At 40.5% G+C, this 23,848-nt stretch overlaps 1 protein-coding gene across 1 annotated transcript in view; it reads left to right on the top strand.

The window, feature by feature from the left end:
* Positions 1 to 2,935: 2,935 nt before the first annotated feature.
* The window catches only part of nos1apa (nitric oxide synthase 1 (neuronal) adaptor protein a), a 73,586-nt gene continuing 52,673 nt past the window's right edge, over positions 2,936 to 23,848 (top strand). Inside the window, exons 1-2 of the mRNA XM_018754199.2 lie at positions 2,936 to 3,438; positions 3,919 to 3,990. Coding sequence (XP_018609715.2) covers positions 3,334 to 3,438; positions 3,919 to 3,990 — 177 coding nt within the window. The 5' untranslated portion in view covers positions 2,936 to 3,333. The remainder of the gene's footprint in view (positions 3,439 to 3,918; positions 3,991 to 23,848) is intronic.

The following is a 23,848-nucleotide window of genomic DNA, read 5'->3' as shown; positions in this document are numbered from 1 at the left end:
TGTGAAATGTGATTATTTTGTTTATTAATCATGTCTTTCTCAAGAATAAAAAATGTTTCTGAAATGTCATAAATTCATGTGTTTAAGAAAAGATTTGTCCTGTACAATGACTGGTTAAATATATGTACTTTTTGATATAACATTTGTGCCATCTCGATTTCAGTACAGGAATACTTGATTAAAGATGCATACATAATTTACATAAAATCTTGAGGGGAACATTTAATGCTTCTTCCTGTGTCATGAGCCTGTAAACACTTTGACTTCACCGGGAGGTAAATCTGATGTGTGCAGAAGCTTACTATACTCAGAAAGGTATCATTATTAATTTAAATGGAATGCTTCTGTTCTTGCTCTTTCAAAGTGCCATGGCGCTGTCTTACGGTTTTACTGCTGACCCATTGATATCCACCTACTGAATCTAGGTAGAGTATACTGCATTTAATGGTACAAAGAATTAACTTTAGCAATAGGGTAAAAGTGATGGAGGTATCTTTAGCATATCTGACAACCACATTTATGGGGTGGCATGGTGGAGCAATGGGTTATGGTGCTGCTTCACAGCAGCTCCTGAGCTGTGGGATTGGGCATGGGTGGCTCAGTCTGATGCAGGTTACATATTTGTCAATATGGGTTTCTTCCCACAGCCAAAAGATTTGTGTTTCTGGTGAACTGTTGGCTCTAAATTGCCGTTAACATGTGTATGTTTCAGTAACTGAATGTGTGTGATTGCCCTGAGATGGACTGGCATCTTGTCCAGGGTGCACTCTGCCTCGCACCCTATGATTCCAGGATAGGCTCTGAACCCCAATGACCCTCAGCTGGACAAGAGATTACTGATAATGGATGGATATTTACTTTTCTTCCTTTTTTAGAATTAATGCGCTTGCACTGGCATTTCAAAGGTGAATGTCAAGTCAAGGTCAAAGTCAAAGTCAACTTTGTCACTCCCTCAATATGTTTAGGACATACACAGGAGTGAAATAGTGTTTCTTCTGGACCACGGTGTGAACGTAGACAACACATACTATTGCTATTATAAAAATTTACAATAATATGCTACAAAAGTAAAAACACTTTGGGAATAAAGTGCAGTTCAGTAAATAGAAATTTAAACAGATTTTACAGGGGATGGTGCAAAACAAGTAAGGTTTTTTGTGCAATAACTGTTTTGTAGATATGAGCAGTACTGTGACCTAATATAGGTCCATATACAGTAGAATGTATTTAATAAATACAGCAGCCGTAGTTGGTATGAGCAGGGACTGAAGAGAGGTCTCAGCAGAAACTGCCATTGGCATAACAAAGACATTCTGTGCAGTCCATATTAAAAGTGGCTTGTGTCATTCCGGAAGGGGAGTGTGGGTGCGGAGGTCGAACGTGTGCCATTGTGAATGTAAAATACAGATAAGGATATTGGAGATGGCCATTTTCATCCAGAAAAACAGATAATGGAGTGCTCTTTGGGATGGAGCTGGCAATGTACAGCAGTAACCAACAAAGCAAACTGGGAATCAGTAGAAAGCCGGCTAAAGGCATTTTGTACCCTTTTCATTTCACCAGGGCTTACAAAAAAAGGAAAACATGAACATATTCGTTGGTGTTAATGGATTTGATTGGTGTTTATTGGTACTCTCTTGGTCTCCGCTGAATTGTGTCCCCTTTTGCTCGTCATGTAATGGTTAGCAGTCTACAGCATTACTCTGAAAGCGTGGAGGTGGACAGCTGTCATCTAATACGCCTGTACTCTGTTTTGGTGGGTTATATTAATTTTAGAGAGGCGAAAGTTTTGTTTGTGTTTTTTTGGCTGTCTCACCTGCCTGTGTGCCGCTGGTGTTTCACACCTGAGCCATCAATCCCGACAGATTTTTTTTGCTCCACGGCAGAAATGGTTTTTAATAATTATCACGTCATACACCATAAATTCTTCTGAAATGCTCCTTCCCGATATATGTACGGGAAGCAAGCGGATAATGGTTTCATGATTATTTTTTAGTTCTTCTTTTCATAGTCCAGCTATGCGACAACTATTTTTGCTGCTCAGTTTTTTTTTTTTTTTTCCCCTCTGGATACCTTCCTTTACAAAGCCCTATGCTATGCAGTAGTAAATTTACATTTACATTTATTCACTTAGACTTTTTTCTCCAAAGCGACTTCCAATGAACTCTGTGGTGTTATCCACCCACACACCTTATTCACCAAGGTGACTTACAACACTGCTAGATACATTGCTTGATTTTAAAATAAATAAGTAATAAATTTAAAATTTCCATAAAGTTTCCATCCTTTAAAATTGAATGAAAAACAATGCAGCATCCACTGTTCATCATGTTAACCTTTTTAAAGCTTGGTAGAAAATTTCCATAAGTTGTTTTGCTTTTCAGATAATTGTTGGCTGCTAGTGTTTCCTTGGTGTGTAGCATAGTGCTGCCGTTGAACATAAATTATACAGCATAGCTGTTTTTCTCACGACACTTTTTGATGAGACTTTTAATGACGTTGTGAACTTTTGTGTGTGTGTGTTTTTTTCTCGATTTAGGTTTATTTAAGATGCGGTTGTGCGGCTTTTATTTTTGTTGTTATTTACACATGAATTTGTAAGTTATTCTGCTTCAGGACTCTGGCACAAATAGTAACTGTCGCTTTTGCCAGAAATTCGATATTACGAATAGGAGCGTTCGGACGTCGAATAAAAACTCATGCGTTATTCTTTCCGGTTTTTTTCACAAGAAAACTGGGGACGGTGGACGAGTTGCGGAGAATGTTTCCCGCCTCGGTACCGCTAGGTGCCACACTACGCTTCCACGAGTTCAAAGTCAGTTAAAATCAATGAGGAAAAGCGAGGTGTTTCTCTCCGCCCACATATTGATGACGTAACTCCGATCCAATGAAAACAGGTGGAATTCCGCGATCCAGCCAATCACGCTCAGTTCCCGAATTGTCCAAGTCTGCTTCTCAGCCATGGCGCTGCGGTGAATTGGGAGAGGGAAGAAACAGAGGGAAAGAAACGTAACTGCGGCTTTCGTGTTTATTTCGGTTTGTTCGACAACAGAGCGGCAGGTCTTCTCAAGAATCCGGGGAATCTACGGACGTCACGCAGGGAAAAACCGCACTAACGAAGGTGAAACTGGCGCGCGTGTGGTTAGGCGGTGTGTTTTGTAACTTGCTGCTAAGTTGCGTCGCGTCCGTAACCTGCGGGATGGAGCCGCGCTGACCTTCTGGTGGAATCGCACATGCTGCACCACCGGAGCCCTCCGGGAGTTGCCTTTTCCCCCCCCACACCGCCCTAGAAGTTTCAAGTACCATTCGTAAGCGCCGGTCTTCGCGGACACCATGCCGGGGAAAACTAAATACAATTTAGTTGACGATGGGCACGACTTGAGGATTCCTTTGCACAACGAGGAAGCGTTCCAGCATGGGATTAATTTCGAGGCGAAGGTAACCCTTCTTCGTTCTTGTTCTTCCCCGGGTCTCACGCACTCTCTCTCACACACACACACACACACACACTGCTGCAGCGGTTTGCACAGACACCACCAGTACCACCGTCACTTCAGTAAAGCCGAGTTTGCGTCTTGTTCGAGACTGAGTCCCGTACGTCGACGACGTTACCCTCCTTTTCTTCTGTAGCTCAGTGGGTTACAAAGTCCACCTGTACTGTGTGTGTACGGCGGTACCTTTCTTCTCTTTAAAATTCTCTTCTAATAACTGCACACCTTAGCATTTCTTAAACTGGGCTCCTTTGATTTTTAAATCAGTGCAGTCCAACTAATAAATTGAACCCTCACTGAAACACTTTGTGACAAGTGGCCCAGGAGGGTTTTTTTTTTTTTTTTTTTTTTTTTTTTAAATTGAGGAGAGGGGGTAAATCTGCAAACACCCTACTCCCCCCTAGTGTGTTTTATTTTCTCCTGTTAGTACATAGGTAGCCTGGACGTGGCCCGACCGAACAGCAGAGTGGAGATCGTGGCGGCCATGAGGAGGATTCGGGTGAGTAAGTGAGCGAGTTGTCATCCCGCTGTGGGCGATGGCCGGAAAATCCAAAAGGACCAGGCCCGTGATCCCACTTCTGACACCAAAACTGATGCGTGGGGACGGGATTCCTGTCCGGATGGGGGTATTTGTCGTGTCTTCAGTGTGGAGCCCTGAGCTCCCTAGAGATGATGTCGTCGTCGTTCTTTAGCCGGCTCCATTGTCTAAGGTATTTTACTGGGTTTCCTTTAGCCAAGATTTACGAGAAAAGCATTGTCTCTGAGATGACGGGTGCCGGCTTGAGCGAAGTAGGTTGAACAGCATAGTGTGGTTTTTTTTTTTTTTTTTTTTCCCCCTTCCTTTTCCTCCCCCTAAACACTTTGGTGGAGAGAAGTTTTGCGAATAAAAAAAAAAATCCGGTGGCTACAGATAGCTTTGTTATGTTAGAAATTGTCATTCCCCTCTATGTATGAAGATTTACATTTACATTGGGTATGCCGTGTTTGTGTTGTACCTTTCCTTTTTATATTAATGTTAGTCTATCGGTAAACCTACATTCTGGATTTCTTTGGCTGAAATTTCCCTGATGACACAATGGTAACTTTTTAATATACTGCTGTCATATGTGAGTACTGACTTTGTCACATTTCCACAGTGCCATGCAACACATTTTTCTAGCAAATTGAGCGTTTATCCCTCATTTCTCTGGTTTACTTGGCACAATAAGTAGCCTAATTATACTACTTTCGTCCAAAATTCAGCACTGAAATAGGCATTTACTTCAAGCATAAATGACCGCTGTTTGACAGTTGCTAAGAAACTGAAGGTGGGTAATGACCCCTGTTTAGTATTCTTATGAGACTGTGCTTATGGTCAGGTTTGTGTAATGTTCTCCGTATGATCTGATGAGATGAGTCCGGCGTAATGCTGTGCATAATTCCCATTTTAATGTCTTCATCAGCAAGTAACTTAGTGCAAATTTAAAAGTTTTATGTGCTGTATAAAGCCAGGTTGACTAAGAACAGTGCTCTAGCTTACCATCTCTGTCCAATTACAGGCCTTCTCTTTGATCCGCCATGCACAAGGTCTTGCAGAAGCACTCGTTCAGACAGCTTGTCTCCGCAGTTCAGGCACAGAGCATCTTATTACAGGGCCTGATTTTCCCACAGAATATTGGCTCTTCTGTGAAAGGTGTGTTTTCACTTTCCGGTGAGTGAGAAAGATTGAGACTTGGATTTTTTCATTCCCTTCCGTTTTTGGTCTGCAAAAGCCTTTGTGGGGTTTTTGGGATTTTGGTTTCAGATGTTGATTGTGGACAATAATAATGTAACGTTAGACACGATGATGAGACGCTTGGAGAGCCCTTGTTGGTGGCCTATGCCCCCGGAGGGGTGGAAGGTGTTGATGATGATGAGATGTGATATTTGGCAGTTCAAAACAGAAACACGAACAGATAATGATTTGACACATGAAATAACTGTATTTGTGTTTCCTCTATTCTGTTTATTTCCCTCTGGGTCAGTCTACAGTTCCAGCCCTTCAGTACTTTACTAAGAGTGAAATAATGCTTCTTCCACTTTTGCTCTAGTACCCTTGAAAGGCACTTGCCCTGAACTGCTGCAGTACAAAATTGCCAGCTGTATAAAATGCATTAAATACTGTAAGTGGCTTCATGCAAGCATTGTGTAAGCATGAAATAATAAAATACTGATTTCATGCGTCTGAAATAATGTGAAAGTAGTGACTTTTAGTAATACTGGTAGACAAGTTTCTAGAAATAGAGGTTGAGTCTGGATAGAAAATGATCCAAAATATAAGGCAGGTATGACCACCTTTCTCATGGTGCATCAGCAGGTTTAAGCAAATACATTTTAATCAGTATGTGATTTATGCCTGAAACAGCAGAGGAAGGTGGCTTACTTTAAATTAATATACTTGTAAGAAGAAAACATAGTACTCATCGTGGCTCTGTAAGACAAGGCTTAGTCAGCCTTTTTGAGTGTAATTAGTAGGGTGTGAAGACACATTTTTAAGTTCTCGTGCTTAGATCCAAGCACCAAAGACACACTAAGCCAGGTTCCCCAGCAGACACAAGTCTTTTAAACATTTTGACACTCAGCTGGAACCTTAAACAAGTGTTTCCCTCCAAACTTTTTAAATTGTGTGCTGTTACACCTTAAAATTGGAAACCAGCAGAATGGTTTTCCACCTTTCACCCTCCAACACACATTGGCATTTCATGCAGAGCATTTTTGTTCAGCACCAATTTTTTCTCCCCAAAAATGAGACTTGCATTTTTCATTTACACAAGTAAACACTCTGAAGCTCCCAGTTTTATTCCAAACATGGAATTGAAGTCTGGGCTTTGGCAGGGACATTCCAGAATGCTAACCTTGTTTTTAACTTATTCTTTTGTAGTTTCAAAATGGGCAGGAGGTACAGTAATGGATAAGGAATCAGACTTGTAACTTGAAGGCTGCTGGTTTAAGTTTCGTTTCCTCCGTAGCTATACCCTTGAACATGACACTTATCCCCATTATCCGCTCCGCTCATTCCTGAAAATAGGATGAGTATCAATTAATATCAATAATTACTTCATCCATTTTTTTTATGTGGGGAAAAATTCAAATTCCTTCTCCAATGGGAAGCTTTTTCTTTAATTGTGACTGTGAAAGCTGCAAGCTTTTTTTTTTTTATTTTTAATTGCACATGCACTGTCGTAGCAAAGCACTTCTAAAAAGCTTTCTTGCCATTCTGATGGAATGGCGGTAAGAACACTGAATTTCCTTGAACTTTTACCTTCTACTCGAAACTGGAAATAAATGCAGAAATAAAGATTTATATTTGCTATATTTTATGGTTTGCTGGGCCTGTAGGGTAATGTAGAGCTTTTCACAGATTTTGTTTATAAAGCATCTAGTGTATATAAATAATTTCATAAACTTGCTGTAATAGTGTTTGCGAGCTGCTTGGCCAAGACAAAGGCTATACGTCACATTTAGATAAGCTAATTAGAAAATGAAAGTACAATGGTGTAAAAAAAGGATCCGAACACAAGCACTTGAGTATTTAAGTCAGACCATAGAGTTCCAGAATGCAACTGAGAGCATTGCTGCAGAGTTCCCACATGCAATGCATTTCACAGTTTCTCTCACATAGCTGTTTGGAACAATTTTCATATTGGGTCTTGGTTTGTCACAATATACTGGATGGTGCAGACCAGATAAATGGAAATCTGGACTTAATAACAAAAGGTGGTATTAATCTCAGACCACTCATGTTTTTAAAAAAAAAAAAAAAAAAAAAGGGAAAACTGCACCTAGGTATTTACATGGGAGTGTGTGGAATTGCCAGATAGTCAAATCAGACTGACAGCTTGCATAGTTTTCAAGGCCAACAGAAGAACAGAATGTGTTTCCACTTCTTCCATTCATGTCTGTGGGCTGCATACTCCACATACCTTCAGCAGAACTCAAACTCATGGCCACCATCAGTTCAGGAGTTGTAAGGCACTGACTCTACCAGTCATGCCACCCTGTTCTTGTGGAAATCTTTGTTTTGCCATGTTTTTGGTCGTTGGTCTTGTTAAAGTTGGAATCTTACTCTGAACACGCATCTTATGCTAGCAGAAACAGGTTTTCCTGCACAGTTTGCGTGTGTTTGGCTTTGTCCGTCTTTCCCTTGATGGCAACAAGTTTCATTCCTTTCAGGTGGCGAAATACCCCCCACCATATTTGAGGTCAGCTTTACTCTCATAAGAAAACAAAAAGTCTTCCTCCAGAAGGTCTTTTGAGCCTAGAACAAGGCTTCTGGAAAACCCCAAGTATGGCATAATTGTTGGTCCTTCTCCATGTTGGCTTTTATCTATGCGCTCTATCCGAAAATCCGAATCTGTGTAATGCGGAGGAGACCAGATGTGTGTTTCTATTTCAGCCGGTGAACTCTGCAACGGTGTCTGCGTTGCTACGTGTTTCTCGGTCACTTCGCTCATACTTGCCCTTCTCATCCGCTTGCTCGTTTCAGTGGAATGGCTTCAAGGTGGAATTGTTTGGTTGTCATTTTGCGGTGAAGTCGGCTGTGCTCAAACGAAAGTTTAAAGCTTCAACGTTCTCAAATTTTTGCTTCCTAGCAACTTCACTTTGAAATCCAGCAGGCAATTTTCGGTCTTTGTGACAGCACGACTGATCTGTTTCACTTATAAAACCCTCACAGTCAGTAACTTTTATTGTGCATTCAGGCAGTTTGGACAAAGGTGTGTTCTAAATCAGCACAGATAAACCATGTTTGCATTTTGGTACAGTTTAACACTCCTGTTATAATTTAGGCAATTAATACAAAAGGCAGAATATTTTTCAACTTATTGTTGAAAAATTACTAAAATTACTAAATTTTCAGCGTGTGTAATTATAAAATCATACTGTGTGTGTTTAACTTGTAGTGAAATGTACTACAGATTTATCATTCTGACAGGTTTGCTAATAATTTCCCACTTAGTGTGCGTATAGTAAGACTTTCTGAGAAATTGGTGTGTTTTGCAGTAGGCACTGGGTGAGTTTATACTTCTGTGTTCACTGATTTCCTGAAATATAATTCAAAGCAGCTTGTCTGCCTGCTGTGCCACAGAATGCCTCTGATTGACTGGTTTTTCAACGGGGGCAGAAAGGATTTTGGCTACCTATTCTACCCACACTTGGTGGCTTGTGTTCAAAATCCATCCTGGTGCATGGTAACTGCACACTTTTTGCCTCTGAAAGCTTTCCTGGTACAATTCCTTGAAGTAGCTCCTGGTGTTGAGCTGTCGCCTGCAGCTTATGGTTGCCTTTTAATGTCGGTCTCTTTCCGCAGGCTTGGGATTTGCTGCCGCAGCCAAATCCTTGTACATTTTTCACTCGAGCTGCGTGGCGGCTGAGCTTTGCACAGCCGGGGAGACCCGCTGCGCGTTGCTCCTGCTTCCACTTGCATCCCTCGTGCTTTCTTGCTCAGAATCCCTTTTGGATCCTTTTTGTCTTTACACCCACTTTAACAGGAAAGTTTTCAAGGAGGCGGCATCTGTACATATTTACATATATTGGCCGTTCAGTAAAACACTGTCATCTAGAGTAGCACCTGTTTTTCCCATTTGGAGCAGTGCAGCTTTTAGCGTTGGGTAAAGTACATGGCTCAAGGGTGCAAGAACTCTGGATTTAGACCAGCAAATGTTTGATCGTGCATCCTCTTCGCTGAGGACGAACCTGTCTGCAGAAATTTAAAATGTTTGTTTCCTGCTTTCATTCAGAGTACTTTATTCGTTGCCTATTTGTTGACGGTATGTTGTCATGTAGTAAAATAAGTGCATATATTCTGTTAGTTGTGGTCACAGGAATTGTTACCTTTCGCTTAGCAGTTGAGTTGTATCGGAAATGATTCCTCAGCTGAATTCAGAAGCCATGGCTTTTCATGATGGACTTCTAATTGGCCATTAATCGAAAAAGGTGTATAATATTCCCAGAGTAGCATTTGAGGAACAGTTGAAGTACATACTACAGGCCAAACGATTATACTTCTATACTGGATTTTTGTATGCACTTTTTCCCTTGTTCTTTTTGTCTGTTGTTTCTGCTGCTGATAATTATCAAATCAGCATATCACCATGGGGGATGAACTTCATGTTTACAAAAGTGGTGAACGCATGAAAATTGAAATTGCCTGATTAACCTGTTCCTCCTCACTTAGTCAGCTGTGTTAACAATACAGTAATTTTGTTCTTTTCACTTGCCACAGCCAACATTGTAAGTGCTGCCATGTGGCCCAAATGAACCTTTGAACCCAACTGATAACATGTACAAATATATTCCATCAGTTTTTTTTTTTTTAAACTTGGTCACTATGTATAAATCAGTTTGTAAATAGTGTAACAACTTCTTGCTCTGTAGAGTTTAACTGTACAGCGGATGGTAATCTGCATGGTAAATGTTTACTGTGTCTCCTGTTCCAGAAATATTGAAAAAGTCTGGTAATCCGCTTATTTGTAATTATAAAAAAAAGAATAAAATGCGTGCATTAATGAGAATGATGTGAATTGTAAAAGATGTGTTTAAGGTGGGCCAGTGCCGCTGTATTGGTTTCCGTGTACTCTAATGTGGAAACGAGACTAGACCCCCTGTACTCGCTTGGAACGGATTCCAGTGTTCCCGCGAAACACGTGGGGTCACTTTGTGTGGTCACCGGAGTAAGATGGTAGGATCATTCACACGCAGGCTTGGCTGAACACTCTTGGAAGTTTTCCCACAGGCTACACTGCCTCCTTTCTGTCTGCAGAGAGCTTCTCTTGAGTCCGAGCAAGAATATGTCCTTCACTCCACCAAGCACTTCTCTCACTCGTGGCTTTAACTGAGACTTTTGGCAGCATCGCCAGGACATATCCCCCTCTCTCGTCTGCTTTGCCATAGAAACTGAGATCTCTAAATCACGTTGTTAACTGGCACCCCCTTTCCCTTGCTTTTCATGTCGCTGCGTGGAGCCATCCATAAAGCATCAGTGGTGCATACGAAACAGGTTTATTTGCCGTTTGTCATCACAGTAATAGTGGAAGTCTCAGCCCTGCACCCAGCTATGAAAAATGATTTGATCCATTTCAATTAGTCTTAAGAACAATCAAGCCTCTATTTCCCCCCCAAAGATTAGATCCTGAATTCAAGTTAATTCAATTTAATTTTTTAAAGAGCTCTCAGCACAGAAGTAGAGTGACAGAGAGCGCTGAACAAGGTTGCTGTTAATCATACAGTATTACGTGCATAACAGATATAGAAAACAATTGAGTGTCAGCTGGCAGCAGTGGAGAGGAAAACAAAAGATTTTTCTACAAAGAAAGGAAGAAATAAACTGTGGTGGTAGTGTCTACCCACCTCTTCTGGGCTTCCTAGTATGGTGATAGGAGACCTGTGTGGATATGTCTGAAGCAGAAAGGACCGGTACAGCTGTCAGAACTGAGCTATAGATTATGGAAGCTAAAACCTGTTGGATTTCCACACACCACTGAAAAACAGTACCTGATATTCAAACCTAAAGTTAAATTTTGTGGTCAACAGTATCAAACATTGCACTTGCATCCAACGACATAATAAAGGTAATTCCTGCATCAGATGAAAGTAAAATACCATTCACAGCATGGATTATTGCCATTTCTCTGCTTTGATCAGGGCAGAAGCCATAGTAAAATTTTCAGATATATTGTTTTAATTGAGGTCGTATTAAATTTTGCAGAACTAATTTTTTAACAAATGGCAAGTTTGAAATCGGCCTGTAGTAAATGGGTCCGTTCCGGTCTAGAACCTGGGTTTTTTTTTTTTAATTTTCAATTTTAAAAACAGGTCTGAACACCACCACATAGTAAAGTATTAATATTAACTATTGTTTCCTTGGTATGAATTAAGGCAAATGATGTTCCCTGTGGTAATTACAAATTAAGCATGGCACAAACTCCATAGTTATAGAAGTAGTAACTGGATATGAGCCTGTATTTCCTTCAGAGGGTTTTTATTTCGAATAATGGTCATGTTAAGATTGCCGTTTGTATTGACCCTGCGGCTAGGCTATTTCCATTGTACTCCCTTTGCTATTGTGGACAGTATACTGTTTTTCAGTTAAAAATAAATCTTCTCTTTTCTGTGCAAGTAAGCAAGTCTGCTACCTGCCAGTCTTTTTTTTTAAATTCCAGCATAGTTTGGATTGAACAGTGTGAACACTTTCTTTTAAATCAGATGTTCAAAAAAGTGGGGAGGGGAATTTACAAGCCTTTTTAGGTGGACAACGGTAAAATAATGCACGTGAGAATTTTTTGCATGCCACAAAAAATACACGGCACTCCTGCAGATGTATTGTTTCTTTTAATAGCACAGTTGCTAAGATTAAATTAATCTGTTCACATTTTGAACAGTCAGCTGTGCAAGGGTTACGGTTTCCTACCATTCTTTAGCCAAGATATTTTCTGCTTCTTTAGTTTATTAAATTTTCCACCTGTAAAGGCTGTATTGAGATGTTTATCTGTTTATTTTCGGTCCATTGTATTACCTTGCCGGTGTAATTTCCTCAAAAGATCTCACTAAAAGATGGGTTACTATTATTGTGTTGATAGTTTGGCGGTTTTTAAACACACAGTATGGGGCATAACTGTGATCAGTGGAAAAATAAGATGAGCTTGTCCACATCATGAAAAGTTTAAAAAAAAAAAAAAAAAAACTTTACAGTTTCACTGTTGCAAGGTCCTGTGTTCTTGTGTGTGTGTGTGTGTGTGTGTGTGCGCGTGCGCGCGCTGTTGGTCTTCCTATACACACAGAGAAAACAGGGTTTGACCAATTGTCTTCGCGAGACTGCACGACCAGCCAGGGTGACTTCAAATGACCATTGAAAAATAAGTAGACGTTATGAACTTGATAATTTGAGAAGACCTTGCTTGAACAAAAAGCATTGTGTTCTTTGTGTTGGACTGTGGGTATTGTTCCAGATAAAGTGCAACACACTGTACTATATTAATTTTTCAGTCATTTGCAGTATTACAGTACGCAAGTCTTGCTGAAGGGAACATTTTAAGTCTGTGTTGAAAAAAAACACATCCGCCTTAAGTGAAAGAGGCCTTTTATGTAAGCAGCAGACTGAGATATGCTTCCCCTTGTATTGTCACAGTGGAACTTTTACAGGGTGTCCTGCCCCTCTCCCTCTTTTGCTGCCGTTATGTAAAGGGCACATGGTGCCATTTAGACCCGAAATGATTAAAAGACATCTCAGTAGGCTGACGCAGTCCCCAGTTAAAGGGAAGTCAGGCTCCACTGCTGTTGCGCTCATTTGAGTAGCGTCAGCATGGTGTTTGTTGCTGCCTGGGGTTATGATGAAACGGGACCTCCCGCCCACGTCCTGTAGGTTACCCAGAGAGCCACGCTCCACATGTGGTTAAGGCACAAGGGTTAGATATTTTTCACATGTGCACATGAAGAAATTGGAGGGGGGAGAAAGAAAAAAAAAACTGTTTCCATGTTTCCTGAAGCAGTGATTTTTTTTAAATTTTTTTTTGAGACTTTTCTTTTTATTCATTCCATATTTTTTACTGTGCAAATTTTAAAATAATTTATCTGGCAACATTCTTCAAAATAACCTACGATGTTAAATCTGTATTAAGCCACATAGTTATTTACCTGGGTAATTTTTACTGTATTAAGTCAGGGAAAGTATCTTGATCAAAAGAAGTGGGGATTTGAACCCCTGTCCTTCAGACACTACAGCCACAACACTAACCACTACATCAGTTAGTGCCCTATAATTAAAGCACTAAACAGTAATTGGTAACTTAATAATTACTGTTAATAATTGTAAACCAGTATCCTATCTGTTAAGTGGGGTACAATGCATAATTTGCTTTTATAATTCAGGGCTTAATGGTCCTCATGTACAGGTATTAGTAGGATCCAGTCTGCCAAGTTGCCAAGCGGACAGCCTAATGTTGTCATTTCATTTACTTGAGAGCTCAAACTGTGCCATTCTGTGTCGAACTCGGTGTCAAGTGACTTTTGGTAATGAAATCCTCCATGAGGTCCGCCCAAGTCCAGACCCTGTAATGGAGCAGATCGGATTGACCCAGCAACCTTTTCGGATCTCGACCACTTCAGTTGGTCAGGTCACGGAGTGGGCACTAAGCGGAGGAACTCAGGCAAAGTGCAGCCAGGCTGCCTCTAAGAGACAGACTGCGAGATTTATTTACTTTAATCTTCCATAAGGCCAACATAACATCCTTCATTTCCGCACCACCGGGATCTTACCGATTCAGGTTAATGACTGCCGGGATAGAAAGGCATTATAATACACGTTTGGCTCTGTAGGGCCGCGTGATCACTAGAGCGACACCCATCCAGCTGGCCAGTGATGAGTGATAAAGTACTTCATTACCATCTATACACCTATTACCATTCATATGCTCTATGCTTGAGGTATAAATTTGACACCTGGAGAGCTTAGGTACATGGATAAGAAATGTATTCATTCTAAGAGAAGCCCTTTTTTTCTTTATTCATATGTGAAACTTCCTCCATAGATATGAATTATGGCGACTAGCTGGTTGACTGATCACCACCAGAAAAATCTCTCCTGGTTTGACCTAGTCTGTCTGCTAGCTAAGTTATGTTTTGTTCCAGGCAGAATAATTTTTTTTTTCTTTCTTCTCCCTTTAACCTTCCCTGTCTGCTGGTTATTGTTCCCTTTATAGTTTTCTACCTCCTTGTGAATTACTTTGTTTAAAAGCACTTTTTGTCTGGTGTAGTCCTTTTCGACAATCTGCAGTTCATTCACTGGTGGGTTCTCTTTTTTTGGACAGATATTAGGGGTAGTAATACTTTTTGAAAATTTTAATGAAGTGGAATATTGGTCTTCAGTATTCTCTTGCATGAATATTTGAATATTTTGGAAGCGACCAGGTTGATTTTGTATTAATGGCACATTTCAGCATTCCTGTGCTGCAAAGCCATAGCTGATGTTCACTTTTGTTTATTGTAGCTCTTACCAAATTACACTTGGCAAGCTAAATATGAGCATTTGTGGGGAGATGTGAATTTTTATTTATTTTTTTGGTCACTCACCTGCATGAGGTCTGCTAATACATATTATTGATGTTTTATCTACCATTGAATATTTTAATTGAGCTGTATTATCTTTTGCAAATCTAGCCCATCTGCTTTATATGCACTCAGGCTTTTTGTTATTTAGCTTCCTTTGTCGTCATGGAAACTCCTTAGGAGGAATTTCACTTGCTGGCACAGATAATGTTGCAAGTTTTCAGTTGATACATTTACACAAAGCCTTGTAAAATTTTCATATGTGGTTAAACTGCATATCACTGTATAATGTATGAACCCGTTTAAGAATCCAAACAATATTTTTCCCTCTTGGTTCTGAAGAATTTAATTCTGTTTGCTGATGTTTTAGGTTTTTATCAGTACCTTGTGTCTGTGTTGTCAGAGACTGTCTATTATCAGCTGTTCCTGCACATAATGTTTACTGCTTCTACTGCTGGGCAACTTTTTGGAATTCCATTAATATTCTAACTGCGTTGATTAAATTCTTTTATGAAAATAATGCCTGTGCACATAATTCTGTATTACACAAGGAACTCAGTGTATTGTTCTGCCCTTTTTTCCTGTAATGCCTTATTTTGATGCTTTTTAACAGTACCTCACAATCCTTGTCTTGATGCTCATTGTTTGTCTGAGAACGACTTTCATGTGACCTCATAAAGGGGGAGAATTAGAATGGCTCTAATCAGTCTTTTTACTCAAGCATACAGAATGACTCCGTTGGAGTGTGGAGCTGTGATTGAAAGAACCACAGGTATTATAAAAACAAGGGAGGATAACGACAGTGGAATTTTTTTTGCGGGGGGGGGCTTTCTTCTCTAGTAGAAGTCCATATTGTAGTATTTACTGTTAAAGACCTTTGACATGGAAGATTTGAAATGTCAGCAGCACAAGGCTACCATGTTCTTTGTGCCGGTTACTTAGTTTTGCTATGAGGATTTCCATTAGGGGTGCAAACTCCCCAAAGGAAGGAAATGGAGAACAATGACACAGCATCACTACACACTGGAATGCAGCGCTGCAGTGTATGTGTGTTGCTCAAAGCTGCGTGAGGTGTAAATATATCCCACAGACCAGGAAGGAAACAAACCTGAATGTACTGACAAGATATGGTTTTATAATTAAATCGCTGGAGAAATCCCTATTCAGACATCCCACATCCGTTATCCTCTCAGATAAAAACATTTATGATCACATGAAAATTCCCCTCATTAGAAATGATCATCATAGAGGGAATATTTGGTTTTGTGTATTTGGCACGTGGCAAACAGATTATCTGAAATTATGATGATTTTTGTTCTGGACTAATGATTCCACCGTAATTAATGCTTTGCAGGTAGTGTACGCTTCAACACAGCTGGCTAATGTAGCTTGATAGTTAACTGTGTTTTGGTATTTAGTTCTGCCAGTTGTGGAAAAGTTTTCCTTGCTAGTAATTTCAGTAACTTTGCTTTGGCTGGGTAATATATCTTGCTTGTTGTGTTTACATTTATTCAGCAGGCACTCGTATCCTGTTTCTTGTGGACTCTTATCTTTAGCAACGCACGCACGCTGACTGAAACCACTTGTCCCAAGCGGGGTTACTGTGAACCAGAGCCTAACCTGGCAACAAAGGGCGTAAGGCTGTAGGGGGAGGGGACACACCCAGGGCGGGATGCCAGTCCGTCGCAAGGCACCCCAGGCGGGACTCAAACCCCAGACCCACCAGAGAGCAGGCCCAGGCCAAACCCGCTGTGAAAATTTAGTTGATATTCTACTAGGGGATAACTTACAATGAGTATTGAACTTATATTCTCCAGTCCCTGCTTGCCTTAGGGAGGAAATCCATATGAACATGCAAACTCCACACAGATTAGGCTGGATTTGATCCTGTGCTGAAATCACAGCTCAGGAGCTGTCCAGTGCTAGCACTAACCACCATACGACTATTGGAAACCAGTGTTTCAGTCACTGAAGAACAAAAGTTACTTGCAATCTCTAGTGCTGTGTGTATGTGGGACTGCTGTGTGATGATTCAGGAGACAAGGAAGATGCGCAGCTCTGCCTTTGTGCCGCAGCATCATTATATGCCCCCTTGGCCTGGAGTTTTATCATTGTGGAAAACATCGTTCTCAACAAGAAAGAAAAGTTGCGTCATACAATAAAGATAATTAACGTTTCCACTCCAAGAGATTAGATACCCTCAAAGTTCTTTTTTTAAGGAGCTGGAAATGTTTTCTTGGATAAGAACCACATTTTCCACATCCCTGAACTGTGATCTTGGTGAAGGAGTTTTATTAGCCAGATGCCTGTCTTCAGTTGTGTGCTTGAAGTTTTTGTTCTTGAAGCATAATGGGTTAACTACGTAGTGTGCTTACATCATAATGCAAGATGTTTCAGTTGTGAGGAGAAAGTTTTGTCTTAGTCCTCTCATTAGGTCATAACCATGAAATAGTAATCCAAAAATCTCTTCAAGCCATAAGTACCTTCTATTTTGCCCATAAAGGAAAAGGATGTATTTTACGCTCATTTTATTAGATACGTTATAGTGTATTATGGTATTTATCATATCATATGGTATTTCATTCTCCATGACAGGGTAACGAATTCGGCCATCCAGGAGGAACTCGGAGTAGAGCTGCTACTCCTCCACACTGAGAGGGGCCAGTTGAGGTGGTTTAGGTGTCTGGAAAGGATGCCCCCCTGGGCACCTCCGGTTGGAGGTATACCAGGTCCGGCCAACCTCAGCCTGGGACCCGCTGGAGAGATTATATCGCATAGTTGGCCTGGGAGTGCCTGGGGATCCCCCGGGTTGAGTTTGAGGAAGTCGAGGGATGGGAATGTGTGGGCTTCTCTCTTCTCCCCGTTGACACCGCGAACCTAGAAGGACTAAGTGGCCGAGAAGATGGATGGATGGATGGTATTTATCAGCAATAAAGTCACCTGATCTACTGACAGCAATATAGGAGAATAGTTTGTTTATTAATTAATGAGTTGTTGATTCAGATCGTGGCTCACTCTCTCTTACATGAAGCTACAGCTCAAAGTACTTGGCACAAGTAGTCACTTGGTATCCCACAGAAGTAGTGACTAATGTCACAATGTGAAGGCCAGGCAACACTCATAAATATCATTCCATTTCATTTCACTTACGGCCCTTTTCATCTGTTGTGAAATAAAAAATCCGTATCATGTTTCGGTTGTTTCTAAGCTGTTATATGCTTTTTATTCCGTTTGTGTTTTGTACATGCAGTGCTGGAAATGAGTGTCCTTCACAAGGCGTTCACTTAACAAGTTTGCCTGGGAAATGAGCCCACTTCTTTGCACAGATGTAGGACACTTTCGCTTGCTTTGCTTTCCCTCTTCACTCCAAGTGTTTTTCTGGTACTGCACAGTGTAAGTTAAAAGGGGAAAGAAATATTTTCCACATCTGGACTCTTATCTGCTCACGTGTCAATACTGTTAGTCCGTCATGGGGAAAAATGCACCAAAATCTGCACAGATTTACTGTCTAATTAACAGTGGTGAAAGTGTCAACATTAACTTCTCAGATTCTCTTAAATGTCGAAGATGAATTCATGTCTGTCCAGTACAAGGTGGATGGTGTGTCGTTTCATTTCAGGCTCACAGCAAGTGGGAAGAAGCAGCATCTTTTCTATTAATCTCCCGTAGGGAAGTAAACAAAGTAATGGCTAGAGTGAGACCCATTGAAGGAATAGGTCATTATAGATGTTGTATCTAGTTTTCAGTAATATTGACCATGGTACCGGGTAACTTCTTTTAAGGTTTTTTATGTTCAGATCAAAACGTTCTGTAAATTTTTTTCAGTTTTTTTCCTGATAGTGGTTGTCATCCATATAACATTGCTTCTTGAATTTAGAAACTAAAATAAGAATTATGATATCTCAGTAATGAAATGATCTATTAGAAAACTAGTGCTAAGCCTTTTATCACAGTAGCAATGGAAAGCAGCAGGGTGTGTTTTGGTTTTTGATGTTGAATGGATTGGTGACGCTTTTTGATGTTGAATAGATTGTAGGAAAAAGTGGATGGTAGCTTAAGCTTTTTAAAGTACGTTTTGTACACGCAGCACAGATAAAAATGGTCTGTATCGACACATTGAGAAGAGTCGCTGAGAGCCCACATTAATGACAAAGTTAAACTTCCCCTTTAAATGTTCAAAAATATAGTTGACACGGTGTAAACCATACATAATTTGGGCGGAAAGCAGTTGTCTGCTAGTGAGAAGTTATGAAAGCACCGCAAATCTCTCCTGTGGAAAGGTAGCAGGTACTACTGATGCAATAGGGCATAAGGATTTTTGTGGTAATTGCAAAGTTTATACAGCTGAAGTATTGAAATAATTTTAATATACAGCTACCGGTTGAAAAAAATCAATGCATCCTCATGCTCAGGAGTGCTTAATTTGCTGTATTATTTCTACTGAACTTTTCTATATAATGTTTCCAAGATGAAACTTTTTTTACACTGTGCTGATGCATACTGATACCATTTAATGTTGTCTCATCTGTGAACCAATGACCTTTAAGTGCTTCTCCAATATCTGTTTGTTGCCCATATCTGAACAAAGGTTAGAGTGTCACTGCCTGCTCCCATAGCGGAGTGTTGCATCTGCATATAGATTTCATGACTGATGTCCTTTAATCCTTTTATTCTTCTGTTGAATATTCATGGATTCAGAATCAGAAGGTCTCTAAACCAAATGACATTCCTGGTGTATTTTCCATTTCTTTGCATAGATGAATGTTTTCAGTCATTGGTCAGGGTGTCAGAGTCCGTGTAGCTTAGGTTCGATGTTGGCAAAACAACAAAATACTGTCCTCATCCCTTAATGCAAATGTATAAAATGAAAAAGATTAGTTTTTTTGTTCCCCCCCCAGATAAATGAATTCAGTTTCACTTGAGCTATGCTATGCTTTTATATCTTGGTTTCATCAATACTCTGCAATAATTAGCTGCCACTGTATGAGACCATGCCACTGCCTAAGGATATCTTCGCTTTTAATCGAAGTCACCATTTTGCCAGTTCCTTCCGTGGGAATTGAGGGCATCGGTGACTGGTTTTTACATTGTGAATACTGCCACCGGAGTACGCAGTGCATGCTGATGTGTTTTGGTTCCTCCGTTGTACCGTGTTGTATTTGTAAACAGCATAAACTTGGATTATCCTACTGGCTATCTGTCAATAGGAAAGGAGCCCTTCTGCTGCCCCAGGCACGTCGGCCTCTGCGCAGAATCCTCAAGTGAGCAAAGCTGAAGGTCAGGCTGAGATTCGTAAGCATTTTTTCCCTGGCAGCAGCTCTAAACAATGCATAGCTGTGTTTACAACTGCTTTGTGAATTTAATCTTCCCTGTGTGTAGCGCGGAACCTCTTGATCGAGGTTTCGATTTTCAATATTTTCTATCCAAAATTTTGTAGGAATCTGCTCAATCTGCTGTGTCGTAACATTGTATTCAAAGTTAGTGGGAAGGAGGTTGTCCGTGACTCCTGGCAAATAATACTCTGCTCTGCATTGGTGGGGATAATTGACCTAAACACACCGAGTCACTATAAAGAGCTGCTCCTCATTAGTCTCTCTCTCAGAAGATTGGTTTGAAGCTTAATGTCAGATGTGTGCCAAATGTTTCTCACCATGTTTATTATGCAAGTGCTCCACAACTGTGCTTCCCATCCTAGATTGTAACACAGGAGCGAGTGTGTCTGTTCCAAGAAGGGTTCACCTCTTCCAAGAAGGGTTCGCCTCTTCCGGTTGTCATTTTCACCCCTTCTGTGTCTTTCTAGGATCACTCATTAGGTAATTGTCTCTGATAAGCATTTTTTCCTCCAAAATAAGGTTGTTGCTTTATTGTCACATATGCAGTACAGTGAAATTTTGTGTGGCAACAACCCTCAGTGCTTTTGATGCTGAGCATATGGTGTGGCCATAAATGCACCTTTAATAGTAATTGCAGCTGTTTACTTTTTTGAATGTCAATTTTAGTGGCATAATTGCATTTACATTTATTTATCAGATGCTTTTTAAAGCAACTTCCAATGAACTCTATGTAGTGTCATCAACCCACACACCTTATTCACCAAGGTGACTTACACTGCTAGATACACTACTTACAATAGGTCACTCATGCATACATCAGTGAAACACACTCTCTCTGTGTCACTCACACACTATGGGGGAACCTGAACAGCATGTCTTTGGATTAATTAAGGAAAGATGTTTTACAGTGGAAACCTTTATACACATGGTACACATGGCCTGCTAGGAACTGACAGGCGCATTCTAAATGTCCAGTCCACGCCACAGCATCTGATTTGCTGTGTTCACATATGAGATCTAGTGCCAGCAGTTGAGCGAGTAACTACCCCATACATGCTGTACTTTTAAAAGACAATTTCAGCGTTCACAGTATCTTTGCTCTGCTCAGTGAGATCAGACACTGCTGTTGATTCAGTGGGATATAAATGTGGCCGTCGGTGTGTTTCCGAGTCTAGGCTTCCTAAACACATTATAAGTTATAAGGATTTATTGTGATGGAGCAATACTGATGTTTTGTTATACAATTGAGCTTATTGTTTTTTCATGCTTGAAAAATGTCATTTGCTTCAGGTCCTTTTCAAAATACTTGCCTTCAAAAGAGAGTGGAATGTTCCCATTAATAGTATAATTAAATTAATCACTTTGTCCTCGTTCATTTAATTGGTAAAGTGGGTGTCACTAACATCACGTATTATAACGGCAGTTTTTAGTTGTTAGGTGGTTTAGTTGTTTAGCCATTTTCACTGACGTAATCTAGTGCAGTGCTGCTGTCAAAAGGCAGCTGTCCCTGCAGCTTAACCATGAGTGTGACGGTGTGACTGAAAGGCAAGGGTTGTGGAGGCAAGCAATCCAAGGTTTGGAAGGTCTCAATGCCAAAGTGACAGTGTTGGACACCTTGCTTCCACCTGCCTGCCCTCTCCCTACCTTGTTTTACTGATCAGATACACTGCACACGATGTTCCACATCAACAGCATCTGCTTGGACACTCTTGCTTGTATTAAAGGCCTCTGTAGGGGACAGCAGGTAGTTTAGGGATTAGAGCTGCTGCCTTTGGACCCAAAAGTTGCCTTTTTGAATCCCACCTCCAGCTGTAGTACCCTTGAGCAAGGTATGTTCCCTAAATTGCTCCAGTAAAATTGCCCAGCTGTATAAATGGGTAAATAATTGTAAGTAGCTTAACATTGTAAGTTGCTTTGGAGGAAAAACATCAGCTAAGTGAATAAATGTAAATGTGAACTGGGGAGAGCTGCTCATGAAGTGCTAAAGCAGAGGAACATGTCTATCGTCTTTCTCTTTTAAATTCTGAAGCATCCTCATACTTATCGCTTTGCTGGAACATCTGCTTGTTTTAATGAGTTATGATTCAGCTGTATCTCAATTCTTCCAGTTTTCACAAACTGCACTTTGTGTTCAGAGTTTTTCTGTTGCCAGTATAATTTCAGGCTGGTAATAAAATTCGCTCAGCTTTGTTTTCAATTCTTTTTGTTTTTGTACAACCAAAAATTTCCTGTATATACTTTTTGAAAAGGAAAATTATTTAAAATTATAAATTTTTTTTTCTTTAGCATCAGTTTAGGGAAATGAAACTTTGTAATCACTCACTGAAATATGTCATTGCTGCTTAGGAATAGCATGTCATTTATTGTAAATAAGTAGTTCACGTTACGCACGTCCTTTGATTATTTTGTGATATGTAGGATCTCAGTTGTGAAGAGCCTCTTCCTGAACAAAAGTGTGTGTGGCCAGGCCCACCCTGGGCAGGACAGTCACACCCACTTATTCACTTCCCACATAGACACACAAACGCACGCATGCACGTGCTCAGGCTGGTTTAGAGGCACCGATTTGCCTAAAACACGTCTTTGGCTTTGTGAGCAAACCAGAGCACCCTCATGAACACTGGTATAATGTGCAAGCTGCACACAGACTGAGTGGGATTCAAACCCATGTTTGAATCCACAGCCTGGGAGCTGTGAGGAACCATCTCTACATCTTTAGCCTTGAGTACATGACTGATTCTAAAGGAAGTCAAATTAAAATTGTACGTATTTCATGAACAGGTCCTGTGTGTCATTTACATTTATTCATTTGTGTGACACTTTTCTCCAAGGGGGCTTAGTTTTAAGCTACTTGGTTATTTACCCATTTTTACATCCTGGTAATTTCATTGATGCAATTTAGGGTAAGTACTTTTTTTAAGGGTACTACAGCCGGAGGTGAGATTTGAACCTGCAACGTTCAGGTCCGAAGACAGTAGAGCTAACCGCTATGCTACCAGTGGTCCCGTTTGCCATTTGACAAGGACATTCGTGACACTGCTTTGTGCAGTACTTCTCCCTTTTAGTTTAAATGTTGTGTTTTATACAACAAATCTAGAAGTTCTGCTTAGTTTTTATACGTCATATACTGTACAAATAGATGGGAAGTTGATTTTAATCGACTCTTTGTCCTGTTTTTCATTTCCCTCACGTTCATTGTCTGTCTCTTAGCCAATTCCCAGTTCACTCCTGGTTAATGGGAAATGTTTGGTACCAGACAGAGTGCAGGGTTCTTTCTCTTGGTCCTGTCAGTCAAGTGTGTTTAAAGGGAGCTGAGTAGTTGATTCGTTCAGAAAGTTAGGTAATTTTACTGGAGCAATTTATGGTTAGTACCTTGCTCCTGGGTACTACAGCTGGAGGTGGGATTCAAGCCTGCCACCTTTTGGGTCAAAAGGCAGCAGCTCTGACCATGCACTATCAGCTGTCCCTTCATTACACTCATTACAATGAGTTACAGTGCAGCGCTGTGTATGGAGTTTCCATGGGTTTCCTCCTACACTTTCAGGTGTTTCAGGTGAATCGGTAAAGCTAAATTACACTTTGCGTGCGTGAATGAGTGCGTGGGATCGGCCTGCAGCAGTCTGGCATCTCTGTCTCAGTGCTTCCAGGATAGGTGCGAGACCACCACGACCCTGATCTCCGCACAAGCGACTATTGATAATGGAAGGGTGTGCTATTCCTGTGTGATATTAGCTCTCGTAGGTGCCTTTTCATGCTAAAATGTTGTGCGGTAACTTGTTCAGTCATGGATTTTGACATTTCAAGGCAACTTAAACTAGTAATCTGTTCCACAACTTCGAAGAACCCTAACATTCACAGATGAGAGGAAAAGTTTTATTTATTTATTTATTTATTTATTTATTTATTTTTTCCTTTCATATGTTCAGACTTTGCTTTGACGTGATCTATGAAGAGATTGTATATCTG

The sequence above is a fragment of the Scleropages formosus genome, chromosome 9, assembly GCF_900964775.1.
Source record: "Scleropages formosus chromosome 9, fSclFor1.1, whole genome shotgun sequence".
NCBI classification, from domain to species: Eukaryota; Metazoa; Chordata; class Actinopteri; order Osteoglossiformes; family Osteoglossidae; genus Scleropages; species Scleropages formosus.
This window is presented reverse-complemented; position numbering and strand designations above follow the sequence as displayed.